The sequence below is a fragment of the Copadichromis virginalis genome, linkage group LG17 (assembly GCF_057382275.1).
Source record: "Copadichromis virginalis isolate Kocher_CV1m ecotype Utaka linkage group LG17, C_Virginalis_male_GT1.1, whole genome shotgun sequence".
NCBI lineage: Eukaryota > Metazoa > Chordata > Actinopteri > Cichliformes > Cichlidae > Copadichromis > Copadichromis virginalis.
In genome coordinates, this window is record NC_140634.1 from 40,466,576 (window position 1) to 40,481,280 (window position 14,705).

Sequence of the window (14,705 nt, forward strand, 5' to 3'; positions counted from 1 at the left end):
CCCTCTCTCGCCGCCCATGTGCTGCAGCTGGCTGCCGTTACTGTGAGAAGCGAGAGGAAATAGAGCGGGAACTCACGACAATAGACGGAGCAGCACAGCTTGCCTGCAGGGCTCTTCTGGTGGTGGATGCAGCGGAGTGGAGGGCACGGCAGGAACAAGACACAGACCTGCTGCCGGTCCTGCAGTGGCTGGAGAAGGGGGAGCAACCCCTTTGGGATGAGGTCACTGGGTTTTCCATCTGTACCAGGGGGCTATGGGCCAAGTTTGCAGCTCTCAGGCTGAAGGAGGGGGTGTTGGAGCGTGCCTGGAAGGATCCTGCCACGGGGGAGGAGAGGTGGCAGGTTGTGGTGCCAAGGTCGCTGAGGTCAGCGGTGCTGGAAGCCTGCCATGGGAGCACTGGCTCCGGCCACTTTGGGGTCTCTAAGACTCTCCGCCGCCTCCGCCAGGGCTATTACTGGGGTCAACAGCGGAGGGATGTGGAGGACTTTTGCCGGAGCTGTGATGCATGTTCCTCACACAAAGGGCCACAGGACCAGTCCCGGGCTCAGCTTCAGCAGCAACCAGCAGGGGCTCCAATGGAGCGAGTAGCTGTGGACGTCATGGGCCCATTTCCTCGCACAGACAGAGGAAACCGCTATGTTCTTGTGGCCATGGACTATTTTACCAAGTGGCCGGAAGCATACGCCATCCCAGATCAGGAGGCCGAGACTGTCGCTGATGTATTAGTGGAGGGGATGTTCAGCCGCTTTGGAACAGCAGAGACCCTCCACAGTGACCAGGGGCGTAACTTTGAGTCCAAGGTATTTGCTGCCATGTGTGAACGCCTTGGGATCAAGAAGACCCGCACCACCCCACTTCACCCCCAAAGCGACGGACTGGTGGAAAGGTTTAACAGGACGCTGGCCCAGCAGCTAGCCATCCTTACCTCAGAACACCAACGGGACTGGGACTACCATCTTCCCCTTATCCTCATGGCCTACAGGTCGGCAGTGCAAGACTCCACCCAATGTACGCCTGCCCTGCTCATGTTAGGGAGAGAGCTGAGAACTCCTGCAGAGTTGGCTTTTGGGAAGCCCCCGGACGCGCCAGAAGCACCACCAGGCCGGGACTACGCAAGGAAGCTGCAGGACCGGCTGGATTCTGCACATTCCTACGCCCGGGAGCAGCTGGCGAAGGCAGGCCTGCGCCAAAAGAGGAATTATGACATCACCACTAAGGGGAGGCACTTCCGTGCTGGGGAGCTGGTGTGGGTCTACAGCCCAAAGAGAAAGAAGGGACGGTGTCCTAAACTGGATAGCAGCTGGGTGGGGCCTTGCAGCGTCCTAGAGCGAGTGGGGGAGGTTGTTTACAGGGTGCAGTTGCCTCCTAGGGGGAGGATAGTAGCGCTGCACAGAGACCGGATGGCCCCCTACAGAGGGCAGTCCCTCCCCTCCTTTCCAGAGGGACGTGTACAGAGCGTCCATGACCCTGCTCAGAGGGGCCCCCGACCGGGGCTGCGTTCTCCTCCCTCGGACTCTTCACCCCAAAGCCCCGACGCTCCGCGCCCACCTCAGGGGCTCAGGAGGTCAAGGAGGGAACGTAGGCTACCACCCCGCCTCAGAGACTGTGTCGTTCCCTCGGGGACGAGGAACTTATTGCTGGGGGGGCAGTGTAACGATGGTTAAGTGTTGTTGTTCTTTTAAGATTCATGTTTGGTTGTGCTGCAGGAAGTAGGGAGGGTGGTGTGGAGGAAGGGGAGGGGGGGACCTGGGTTACGTGTTGTGTGGGTGCCAGGCTGAAGAGAGGTGTAGCACGAGGACGCTCTCCCCTGAGTTAGCAACCCGCTTGCTTATGTGGCGAATAAACGGACAAACTGAGACCCAACCGTCTGGTTCTTGTGAACGTTACAATATATTTTGGTAGCATGGGGTTAGTGTCATCAGTGGTGACTTAGATGTCAGTAGAATAATATCAAAGTAAGAAAAAAATGGATATACACCACTAATTTGGTTTGTTAGAGTAAAATAAACTGATTTTGTTAGCCTGGTTAGGTTCACATGTGGCCATTTCTCTTTATTAGTACACTGATGGCTCACACTTGTTGCCATTTCATTTTGTCTCCACTGCTCAGATCTTTGTGGAAACATAGTTAATAATAATTCAGAGGACAGTTCGAACAGGTTTCATAATATTCACACTTAAAGTTCTTCACTCTTTGAATAAATCACTGTTAGTTACCTTTTAAAGGAACGATGAGACAAAGTCGATTATAGGTCGCTTATAGTTCTAATTTACACAATGCACATGCTCTAGACTTCTATATTTACCAGCGCTTCTTCTCTTTTAAGCTATTAAAGTGTAGTAATCACCAATAAGTCCGTGTTATGTCCACTCATCCAGAAAGGCGCCTGCTGACACCTCGTCTCTTAATTACAAATTCAAACCCTTAATGCATGCATGCAAAATAATTAGAAATTTAATTTGTCTTCTATATTTACTCATGTGCAAATGCCCAAATGACCCGGTATGTCTGCCAAACAGAGTGAGAAAAAAGTGTGTATTATCATCAGCAAAGCCATTTGCAACTCCTGCTGCAAGAGCAGAAAGCATATCTTCTTTACCACTTCATGTTTTGTACAGCTCCATTCTTCATTAGAATATCAGAAATATGAAAATGGTCAGGATTATGTTGTTGTCTCATTATATTTTCTTTGGTTTGCTGCTAATGAACAGGACAAGATGGCTAAATGAGAGTGTTCGGTTTACATTATTTGAAATGTACCTAATAATGCTCATTAGTGTTTCCTTTGTGTTATACTGTTTGTTTAATTAGATTTTCATTTCCACTTCCTGCTAACAGTGACCATTGCTAATAATGGCTGTAATGTATTTGTTATTACAAGAAAAGACAAGAAGACAGGACTTTTTGTCTATTTGGGGAGGAGCGTCGAAAGTGATTTAATTTGTTGCCTGTTTTTTTTTTAATTTGAAGTGGATTGTGTTTCTATTCTTTTGCTCTTCCTCTAACAACAGATCCTTCAGTGATTCATCACAGATCCATTTCCTTCTTTATTCAGATTCTATAAATTCATTTTGCAGCAAGATGAAACCACTTAACCAGGTTAGTCTTTGACCAAACTTTCATCTGCACTTAATGGCCTTCTCTCCAGCAGATGGAGTTTATTATTCGACAAACTGGAAATACCTAAGGTGGTATCACATAGGTTAAAACTTAAGTCTAGTCATATAAGGTGACTTTTGATTAGTCAGCTGTCTGGCTGCAAGGCTCCACTAGAGCCCCAGGAGAACTTCATTGACACACAACTGACACCATTAAATGTGTGGATGAGGAGTTTGCTTTAAAACATAAAGACAAGCCTGACAGGAGCCACTCGCTGAGCTTGGGAGTCACCGCACCGAGTGCTCCGATTACCACGGGGACCACTGTTACCTTCACCCTCCTCATCTTCTCCAGCTCTTCTCTGAGCTCTTGGTATTTCTCCAGCTTCTCGTGTTCCTTCTTCCTGATGTTGCTGTCATTGGGAACCGCTACATCGATCACTACGGCCGTCTTCTTCTGTTTGTCTACCACCACTATGTCCGGTTGGTCAGCCACCACCATTTTGTCCGTCTGTATCTGGAAGTCCCACAGGATCTTAGCTCGGTCATTCTCCACCACCCTTGGGGGCATCTCCCACTTTGACCTCAGGACTTCCAGGCCATGCACAGCACAGATGTTCCTGTACACTATGCCGGCCACTTGGTTATGTTGTTCCATGTATGCCCTGCCTGCTAGCGTCTTGCACCCTGCTGTTGTAAACAAGATGCAAGATGGTGCCTGTGTGTTTGGCACGCCGTCAACCGCTCTTTTTTATCTGTCTGATTTTATTGTTTTTAGGTAACGTTGTGCAACATGTCAGTTCAATACTGTCGTATGATCGCCAGACCTTATTGAAAATCGGCTCATCCACCAAAGTTTCAGTTTGGTTTGGTAAAGCCAGGGTTTTCTGCCTCCCTACCTGGAAGCAGTACCATTGCGCTGGCATCCCCTACCACTGCCACCAGATATGAAGAAGCGACGCAGGAGACGGGGTACTCGTGGAGGTCGCCTTGTTAAGCTGAGAATCCAGATTTCTTACCTTCCTCACAATCTTCGCTCCGTTCATCAATCTTTTCCACGACTCTTGGTACCATCGCGTGCTCTGGATCCTGTGGATTCCTGGTTGGTTCCCGTTGTCGGCTCTATCGGGAGAAGCCCTGTGAAATCCTTCCCTCTTTGGCATCTGCGTTGGAGGCGAATGGACCGATCAGACCTTAGACCGGTGGATCTGGTTGTCACTGCCGCGGAGGTCTCCGAACCAGCTCCCCTCAGGTTGGCTTTAATAAATGCCAGATCGGTGGCGAATAAGACCTTCATCCTGAAGGATTTCTGTTCTTCCCATGCTTTGGATCTCCTCTGTTTGACTGAAACCTGGAGTTCACCCGGTGAGTTAAGCGCCTTTTCTGAACTGCTGCCCGCTGGCTGTGCTCATTTTAGCGCTCTGAGAGCTTCTGGTCGTGGCGGGGGGTTAGCTGTTTTTAAAGCACACTTTGAGTTTAAGCAACTATCCTCATGGACACGCCACAGCAGCTTTGAATGTTGTTTGTGTGAACTGGGCCACTCGCCTTCGTTGCTGTGTGCAATAGTTTATCGGCCTCCTAAATAAGACAAGGAGTTTGTATCTGAGTTTCTCGCTTTTTTATCGGAGTTTCTCGCTGACTGTGCATCCCGGTATGACCAGGTCCTGCTGCTCAGTGATTTTAATATACACGTCTGTTGCCCAGGAAAGCCACTGGCTAAGGACTTCATGGACCTGGTGAACTCTTTTCATCTTGTTCAGTCTGTTAAAGGTGCCACTCAAGAACATGGTCACACATTGGACTTGGTGTTATCATATGGGTTATCTGTCTGTAACTTACATGTGGAGGATGCTGTATTCTGTGACCATATGCCCATTGTATTTGACGTTGTTCCTCTTAGTCCTGTTGTTAAACGGCTGCACCTATGCGATGCTATCGAGCCTTCGGCTCAGATACTCCCGAGCGTTTTTCAACACTATTTGAACAACTTGTGTCCAGTCCCTCTGAGTCATCCTCCGTAGATGGATTACTCTCTCATCTGGACTCTGTTTGTAAATCTGCCCTTGATGTTGTTGCACCTCTAAGACTCAGGCAGTGTAAACCCAAGGCCAGTCCTTGGCTAACCGATTTTACTTGAGCCATTAGAAGAGACTGTAGGAGATGTGAAAGGCGATGGAAAAAGGACTGACTGTACGTCTCTCTGGAAACTCTTAAGACGAGCTGGAAAGCTTATCAGAGGGCAGCAAAGACTGCCAAAAACGCCTATTTTTCTCAACTTATTGCTGTTAATTCACATAACCCTCGTGTTCTGTATAATACCATAAATTTTGTACTGAATGCAGAGGATCATGTTCTTTTGCAGTCTTCTGAGGTTATGTGTAATAAGTTTCTTAATTTCTTTGTGGTTGCCAGTCTGAGACCCTCCACTTTATCTTCTGTTGACCCGGCTGTGCATGTTCCCTGTTTAAATTTGCTTATTGCTTTCCAACCAATTGTTCTACCTGAACTCGAGAAGCTTGTGTTAACTGCTAACCCATGTGGTTCTCCGAATGATGTCGCTCGTCCCAGTTTTCTAAAAAAGGTGTTTCCTACTGTTGGACCACATATTCTGAACCTAATTAATACCAGCCTCTTGTCAGGTCAAGTACCAAGCGAGTTTAAGCATGCAGTTATTCATCCTTACTTAAGAAGCCAGGCTCAGACATTTCAGTTCAGTCAAACTGTAGACCCATCTCTAAACTTCCTTTTCTGAGTAAGATCTTGGAAAAGGTTGTTCACACTCAGCTGATGGATTATCTAAACAACTCTCAAATGTTTGAAGTTTTTCAGTCTGGCTTTAGGCCGTTTCATAGCACAGAGACAGCTCTCATAAAGGTTATGAACGATATTCTGGTAACGACGGACTGTGGTAAACATGTAGTGCTTATACTACTAGATATGACTGCTGCATTCGACACAGTGGATCACGACCTGCTGATCTCTCGATTACAGCTTTGTGTGGGCATTTCTGGCTTGGCACTCCTGTGGATAAAATCATATCTGTCAAACAGGAGCGTCTGTGTTAAGTTGGGCTCGTCATCGTCCTCTGTGGCCCCTCTGCCGTGGGGTGTCCCACAGGGATCTATTCTTGGGCCATTACTGTTTTCATCTCCTGCCACCGGGTGCGATCTTTCGTAAACACAAAGTCTCATTTCATCTATATGCTGATGATTGCCAGCTTTATTTTCCTTTCAGTCATTCTGATAGCTCCCCAATTAGACTCCTGCTTGATTGCCTTAGTGATGTTAAGTCATGGATGGCTCAAAACTTTTTAAATTTTAATGAACGTAAAACGGAAGCAATTCTGTTTGGGCCGAATCGTTCCTCTCTGATATCCCTGATGTTGACCTTGCTGCTCTGACCCTTCACCTGAAGAGCTCGATTACGTGCAGCGGGGCTAGGGGAGGGTCTGTGCTGACGGACGTGGGTTACTGACCTGGCAACCTGGCTGCCCCTGGGTGGGTCCGGGATGGGCGTGAGGTTCTGGGGGCGCTCCGTCTCTGGGCTGGGGCCCGGGCCGGGCCTCGGGTCCTGGTTGGTGTGTTGCCGGGGTTGTGGGCGGGTGGGTGCATGGGGGCCCGGCCCTGGAGCAGGGTGCCGCCGGTGCATCGAGCCGCCTGGGGGGCTCTTCAACTGGTGGGGGGGATGGTCACATCTTGCAGGAGCTTTCTTCTCTCAGGAACTCTCTGCAGGAGGGGGAGATACAGGAGAGGTGGAGGAAGATCTCAGCCTGGGCGTTTACCGTCTTATGTAGTCTGGAAGATGTGTGGTTGGTGGGGTGGGTGCAGTTTTCTCTGTGGTGGGGTTGGGTGGACTGTCCAGGGCTCTGTGGAGCCGGGGGGCGCTACTGCACTGGGCCCCGGTCTGATGGGCCTGGGCCCCCCTTCCCTGGCGGGTCGCGGAGGGTGGGAGTGCCTACTGGGGTCAGCGGGGGAGCTGGCCCCAGGGAGGGGTTACCTGCCCCTCCCTTCCTTCCCTCCCCATCTCCAGCTGCCTCCCTCTTCCCGCTCCTCCACAACCACCCACACATGCAGGGCCTTGGAGTGGGGGTATGTCACCAGGGTGCAGAGGAGGCTACCCCCCCCCCCCCTGTCCCCTTCTGGCTGCCTCTGCCTCAATTTTATCCCACAACTTAGACATTCACATTATTCACACTCTCATTACACATACATATAGGATCTTGGGGGTGGGCACAATCACGGAGTCCAAATCACCATCAGGGTGTATACCTCACCCCTGACGTCGTTGCCCACCTCTCAATTTTAAATACACTTAGTCATTGAGGGTTAGCAGGAGGGACTATGCGCTTACCTGCTGCTCCTTGGCAGGTAGCTCCATGCCCTCCTGGGTTTTAATTGCACCTTAGAACACATATGCATCAACACTACAATGAGCGGGTGGAGGGAGGTTTGGAGTCTTCTCCCACCCCCATTCTCTGCGGCCTGCTGGAGCGGGAGGGCTAGTAGGAGGAGTTGGCCGTCCGACTGCAGTCTGGGGTGTGGGGCCTCCCTGCTGCTGCGGAGTCGGGGTGGTCTGCCTCTCCCCACCGCAGGGAAAAGGGTAACACCACCTGGGTCTGGGTGCAATTCCCCCCTCCAGGGGCAAGGGTACCTAGACCCGGTTTGTAGAGTACGCTTGGGGAGTGTGATTGTGTGTACAGCGTCTCTTTATGTCTGTCTCCACGTTGGTTGAGTGTGGAGTGAGTGCATATGAGAGCATGAGGGTGGGAATGGATGTTTGTGTCTGTGTGTGCCTGTATGTCTGTGTCTATATGTCAGGTTGGGTATCAGACGCCACCTCTCTGGGGACACCTCAGGCCCTCCAAGGTTTGGAGGCCTATCTCCACCCACCACCACTTCCCCTGCCGGTGGCGGACTCCCTCAGGTGTCGGTGTGTTGGTGGTTCTTTGTGTCTGGGGGTGGGCGTCCGGGTACACACCGGCTCACTCCTTGGCGGCCGCTTGTCGGGGCCTGGGGCCTGGGGCTCGCTCGGGCCCCTTTGGAGGTGGGGTGCCCCCGGCCTCTCGGCCTAGGGCTCGGTCACTCAGGCGCAGCTGGGGGCCGGCGGAGCTCACGGGCGCGTCACTGCAACTCCCCCTGACTTCTGCTCCGCGGCTGCTGGGCGAGCCCTCATCTGGGACTCTCCTCAGCTCTTACTGGGACAGTGGCGGGGCTGCCCCTCTGTTGGTCTTCCATGGTCTCTTGTGTTCTGGGGGCCTCTGGATGTCTGGAGTTTTGATCTCCTCCATACCCGCTTCACACCCTGGAGGACGGGGCTGTGGCCCCCCCACACTCCCTAGCAGATCATTACATGGAAAAACCTTTGGAATGCAAGCATGCTGATCCACACAGGTATGCACACATGGGTATTCACAGACGCAGACTAAAGCTTTCTTGGCTGCTGCCTCAAAGCACACTGTGCGCTGTCTATCTTGCGTGCTGCACAATATCGTTTATTACTTAGTAAATACTGATATCTATGACTAGCTAGTTTATTGTGATGGTGCTTTGTTTTCTCTATTATTATGTTGCTCTTTGTTGTTTGCTGTCTCCTCTGTTTGTTTTTGTTTGTTTGTTTGTTTGTTTTTTCTCCATACAGGTGACCCAGGAGTTTTTTTTTTCTCTCTCTTCCCCCCCCTTCTCACCGTCTCTTCTCCCCTTTGGTTTTCTTTCTTTCTCTCCCCCTCTCTCTCTCATTCATTCCCCCTGTCCTATTTATTAAAAAAAAAAAAAAAAAAAAAATGACAAAGGATGAACTGAAGCTCTGCCATCACGTAATGTCGCATACTGCTGTTTCTGATGTCATTTAGGAAAAAAAAAAAAAAAAAAAAAAAAAAAAAAAAAGAAGAGCTCGATTACCAATCTTGGGTTAAAAATCGACTCTGCACTTACTCTTGATGGCCACGTGAATGCGGTGGTGAAATCATCATTCTATCATCTCAGGCGTCTGTCGAAGGTTAAACCTTTTCTTTCAAGGCGTGACTTGGAGACTGGTATCCACGCTTTTATCACCTCACGCTTGGATTATTGCAACTCCCTTTTAATAGGGGTTGGACTGGGCACTCTGACACGCCTGCAACTAGTCCAGAATGCTGCGGCACGGTTTTTATCTGGTAGAAGGAAATTTGAGCACATTACTCTGGTTCTGGCCTCCCTGCACTGGCTTCCAATTGAATTTAGGATTCATTTTAAAGTTCTTTTATTGGTTTTTAAATCCTTAAATGGTCTGGCACCTGCATATTTGTCTGATTTGCTGAAGCCCTATGTCCCCACACTTTTAAAACCTTATTAAGATCATATATAATATAATAATATATAATCTCACTGATCAATCCGCTGCAGGGGGAGTTGGAGCAAGTCCTCCAGCTTCTGGTTGTTGAATTCTGGGCGGGATTCCTGCAGTTTTTTGAACCGTCTGAAGGCCTTGTTTTTCTTAAGCTGCATCTGAAAATGGACACAAGACACTGGGAGATTATTCAGAAACATTTACAAGACGTAGCTTCTGAATTTATAAAAAGTGTACTGGGACCAGATTTCATGATTGTGATGTGCAGAGCAGTAGTAACTACAGAGGAATAACATTGATGAGCAATAAAATGAAGATATAGGAAAGGGTTGCTGAAGGTATGTTAAGAAGAGAAATGACTAGGGATGGGTATCGTTTAGGTTTTATCCGATACCGGTGCCAAACCGGTACTTTTGAAACGGTGCCGGTGCTCAAACCGGTGCTTAAAGAATGGAGAACACAAAATTGGTCCAAAAACCTCTCATGTTCAGCTGTTTTTTGTAAAAAGATAACAATGTTAGCCTTTTCTGCAGCTATGGGGCATATATGGTATCACTCTTGGCTGGAAGCAGTGCTTAAACAATGGAAAAAACACAAACTTTGTCCAAAAACCTCTCATGTTTAGCTGTTTTCCACTTTTTCTTTGGTCATTTTAGCCTTTTTGGCCAGGGTGAAGGGAGTATCTGCCATCAAACAAGAAGACAGCCGCATGTAGCTATGATGATGTTTGCTAGTTCACCTTACATGCATTAATGTAATAACGTGGTTAGCCTACTCAACGTAAATTACACACCAACAACATGAAGCTACTCACACAGAGAAGAACGGCTGCTGCTGCATCATCCTCATCATTTCTGCTACACTGGCAGGGCTAGGGGCCAGGACTCTCCTCTTCGGGTTTTTGGGGGATGTTGCTAACTCTGGGTCCGATAACAGGCACCACACCAACAGTAGATGTGCTCGGTGTGAGGTCTCGCAGCAAGCTATCAAATACGGCGCATTTCTTGGCTTTAACAAAATGCTATATGTCGCCAGGTGTTTCATCGGATTCGAGGAGTTACCTCCTTTGACAGTATCACAGTATCACCTTAAAGCACTTGTTGCTGCTGAGTTTGCATCTTTTGCTGTGAAGTACAGCCAGACTTTTGACCGCTTCACCTTGGTCATTTTTAATCTGTAGCTCTGCTCTAAAAGAACGTACGTACCTGGCCCCGCCCACTATCCTCGGAAACGTAAAATGATTGGCTAGAATCTAAAGTGTATCACAGCTCGGGAAAAAAAGCACCGAAATAAAGCACAAAAATGTGCGCTGCTTTTCGGTCTGGTTACTACCGTTTATATACCAGTACCCATCCCTAGAAATGACAATCAGCGAGTAATAGTATGCTTTCATGCTGAGAAAGAGTACTACACATGTGAGGTTTGCTTTCAGAGCATTGATGTGCAGTATAGAAAAGGTCAGAAGGCGTTCACTGAGTCTGAGTGCCAGAGAAGTATGAGGGTGGTGGAGGACGTGTATGAAGTCACCAGGAGAGTATCAAGGTGTCCAGTAGGAGTGAGAAGGTCGAGGCAGGAGTGGTTAGAGGTTAGAGGTCAGCTCTGAGCCCATTCTTACTTGCAGTGGTCATGTGATTAAACACATTTTACGGAAAGCTAGGTTAATTTTCACTAGCCACACCCAGGCCTGATTACTGCCAGACCTCTTAAATCAAGAACTCACTCAGATGGAACCTGTCTGACAATGCAAAGTGGGCTAAAACATATCAAAAAGCAATCACGCCACAATCTAAAGACACTCAGGAACAGATGAAAAACAAAATCATTAATACAATCCTAATCAAAAGTTTAAGACCAGTTGATGAAAAATGACATGGTTGGAGCTTAACAAGGTTCCAAGTTGAGCTTCAACATGCAACAAGAAGAAATGGGAGTGAGACAAAACATTTTTTTGAGCAATTTATTGAAAATAACACTTAAACTGAAACAGGCTGTTTTACAGCTGATCAAAAGTTTAGGACCACTTGCCTTTGAAAGGCCAAATCTGTGCAAAAATGTGGATTCATTGTCATTTTCTGTCATTTCACTGTCATGATGCTCTGTTGGCAAAGGAAAACAAACCTTCCCTTGTTGAACGTGGTCGGGTTGTTGAACTGCATAAGCAGGATCTCTCACAGCACGCCATCGCTGTAAGACGGTCATTTGATATTTCCTAAATGATCCGGAGGCCCAAAAAAATGTCACCAGCACTGAGCCGGAGGATCCAACTGGCTGTCCGTCGAGACACTGGACGATGCTTGACCCAAATTAAGGCCGTTACTGGTGCCGACTGCAGCCCCATAACCATCAGACACCATCTGAGGCTGAAAGGCTTCAAGAACAAAAAAAACGTCTCGTCTCCTTGAACGCCACAGAACTGACCGTTTGGACTTTGCTACAGAGCACCAAACATGGGACACTGAAAGGTGGAAGAAAGTTTCATTCTCTGAGGAGAACAAAAGTAACCTCGATGGTCCTGATGGTTTCCAACGTTGCTGGCATGACAAGCAGATCCCACCTGAGGTGTTTTCCACCCCACAGTGGAAGGGGCGCCATAATGGTCTAGGGTACTTTTTCCTTCAGTGGAACAGTTGTCTTCTCTTTATGGTAGACTTGGATATTTATCCAAGAATGTTGTTCACGATTGGCTGGTGTGAAGGGTTTTCTCATCACCATGATTCTGAGATCATCCACTACTGTTGCCTGTGGACGTCCAGGTCGTTTTGCATTGCTGAGGTCACCAATGCCTTCTTTTTCCTCAGGATGGACTAAAGATTTTGCCACTCCTAAGACTGCAGCAATTTCTCTGATGTTTTGTTCCTGTTTTTGCAGCTTACGGATGGCTTGTTTCACCTGCATGGAGAGCTCCTTTGACTGCATATTGTCTGTTCACAGCAAAATCTTCCAAATGCAATCATCACACCTCAAATCAACTCCAGGCCCTTTAGCTACTTAATTATCAATATCAAAGGAATTGCCCACATCTGCCCATGAAATAACCTTTGACTCAATTGTCCAATTACTTTTGTAACTAGATGTCACATGTCAAGAAGCTGAAACTCTTAAACCCTTCGTCCAATTGAATCTTCAGCCAACCCTCACATGAAAGCTGAGAGTCTGCACATTATGTCCATTGTATAACTATAATTGGAATATTTTTCAGTAAACAGGTAAAAACAACAACAAAAACTTATGTCAGTGTCCAAATATATATGGATCTAACTGTGTGTATGGTTAGAAGGCTATCACTGACAAAAATACTAAAGGCCGAGTTGAAGGATTAAAAATGAAGATAGTTGATTATGGAGCAGACCAGAGAGAAAACTCATGGATGTAATGAAGGAGCATATGCAAAGGTTTGGTATGATGCAAATGTTCGGTTAAGATGGAGACAGATTATCCACTTTGGCTACTGCTAAAGAGAGCGGCCAAATGAAGACGCAGCAGCATGTTTCTTTACATCTATCAACATGTAGAAAATTGTTAGATTCTGCAAAAACTTGCATTCTTGAAGTTCACAGTAAAACTACATAATAAATTTGATCTGATAAAATTGCTGTGCTTTGCTATTCAATGTAACAAGAAATCAGTAAATAGATGAAAACAGAAAAACTGAGATCAGTGACAAAAAAAGATCGACTAACAGTCTGAACCAAGTTCAAATATAATGTTCTTACCTGAAGCACTTTCTGGGCTTTATAAATGTTATCCACATATGTGTAGTAATGGTGCATATGGGTGGAGAACTGGTCAAGGCCTTTGCCAAGGTATCCATTCTCCAAATGGATAAGTAGAGTCCTGAGAGGAGAAACACACACACACACACACACACACACACACACAAGTTTAAACATGATCTATTGCACGTTGTTTTTCCATGTGTTGCATGCTTTTGTTGCCAATGTTTGAAAAGCCAGGTTATTAAAAAAAAAACTTTCCCTAGTTCTCTTTGTCCCTTTTTGCTTTGAAATTAATTAAATCAATTAATCAGCTAACATGATCCATAACATTTATGTATAATAACAAATGGTATCAATTTTAGCAAACATTAAATCCTGCATTAGTACAAAGCAAAATGTGTATTAATATTTGCTTTTCTGTCTTTTTCTTTGGTTTTGTAAACCAGTCTGTTAAATCAAAGACCCCATACATATATTTAGAACATGCTACGGTAGTCACTTTCACTGGATCATTGTCGCTTATTTTACGGGCAGTGCAAGTAAGCCGTGTGTGTGGCATGTTACTCCTGAGTCACAACATCCTTAACAAATCCACAGGACATGGTATCAAGAACTATTTTAATATACGTGGCACATTTTTTTGTGCATCACAGGCCTTTGAGACGTTCGTGTTAAAGTTTACTCTCCTAGCAAACATTTAGCCTCAAGTTGAGTTATTGTGCATTATTGTCTGAGACGGCACTGCTTCTTTGCATCAGTGCCACGCTCCCTGAGAAGGAGCTCATGTGAGGTTAGATCGCATCTGAAGCATCATTTTCAACAAAGGCATACACATTTAGAGAAAGCGAGGAGGCTGAGCAGAGTTCAGAGGATTGCTTCCCTGTTAATGAGAGATTTAGCAGTCAAGGTTCAGTAGTGTTTCTTCCCCCATGGGTGACGTATTTACTGGGACCCAGACGACAGATGTACCTTCAGAGCACCCAGGGCTACTTTGTAGTAAGAACACGCCTGCCGAACTTAAGCAATTGGTTGGGGGTGTTGACACTTGTGAAGGAGCTTGTTATTTGAACTTGGAGGAAGTACCACATATTCACGCACACACATTCTCTAATGATGTTCCCAGAGACTGCTGCTCATACAAGCTGTGAGAAGGAGCACTTTACTGTTGAAGTTGATTTAAATAGATTTTAATGAAGTTGCCGACAAAGGTAGGCTCTGTTCATAATCGGGAGGTGCAGGAGAAGCCGAGAGGGTTCTAACGAGAGCAAAGGGCAGGAAAAAATGTATTTCCATTTCTTTCCCTTTCTGACAGAGACTATTATGATAAATATGAAATTATGGATTACATTTTTTTTTAAATTTCCACAGCAATTAAATTGTCCGACCATCAGCACCAAGGTGGAGATGACATTAGCATTCCATGCGTGTCATCCGCATTAATTCCAAGCAGTTGCGGCATCGTGGATGATACGACTGAACCCAAACAATTCAGGCCACGTCACCATTACTTGGAGAAGGCTCAACAGATGAACGGCAACTCTCAAAACACAGGATGAAACATGAGAA

General features: G+C 46.9%; 1 protein-coding gene across 2 annotated transcripts in view; it reads right to left on the reverse strand.

The window, feature by feature from the left end:
* The window catches only part of arhgef39 (Rho guanine nucleotide exchange factor (GEF) 39), a 74,841-nt gene that overhangs the window by 46,966 nt on the left and 13,170 nt on the right, over positions 1 to 14,705 (reverse strand). For both annotated transcript variants that reach the window (XM_085437726.1, XM_085437728.1), the window contains 2 exons: positions 13,137 to 13,257; positions 9,463 to 9,581 (listed from right to left, as the gene is read on the reverse strand). In XM_085437726.1, coding sequence (XP_085293852.1) covers positions 9,463 to 9,581; positions 13,137 to 13,257 — 240 coding nt within the window. The remainder of the gene's footprint in view (positions 1 to 9,462; positions 9,582 to 13,136; positions 13,258 to 14,705) is intronic.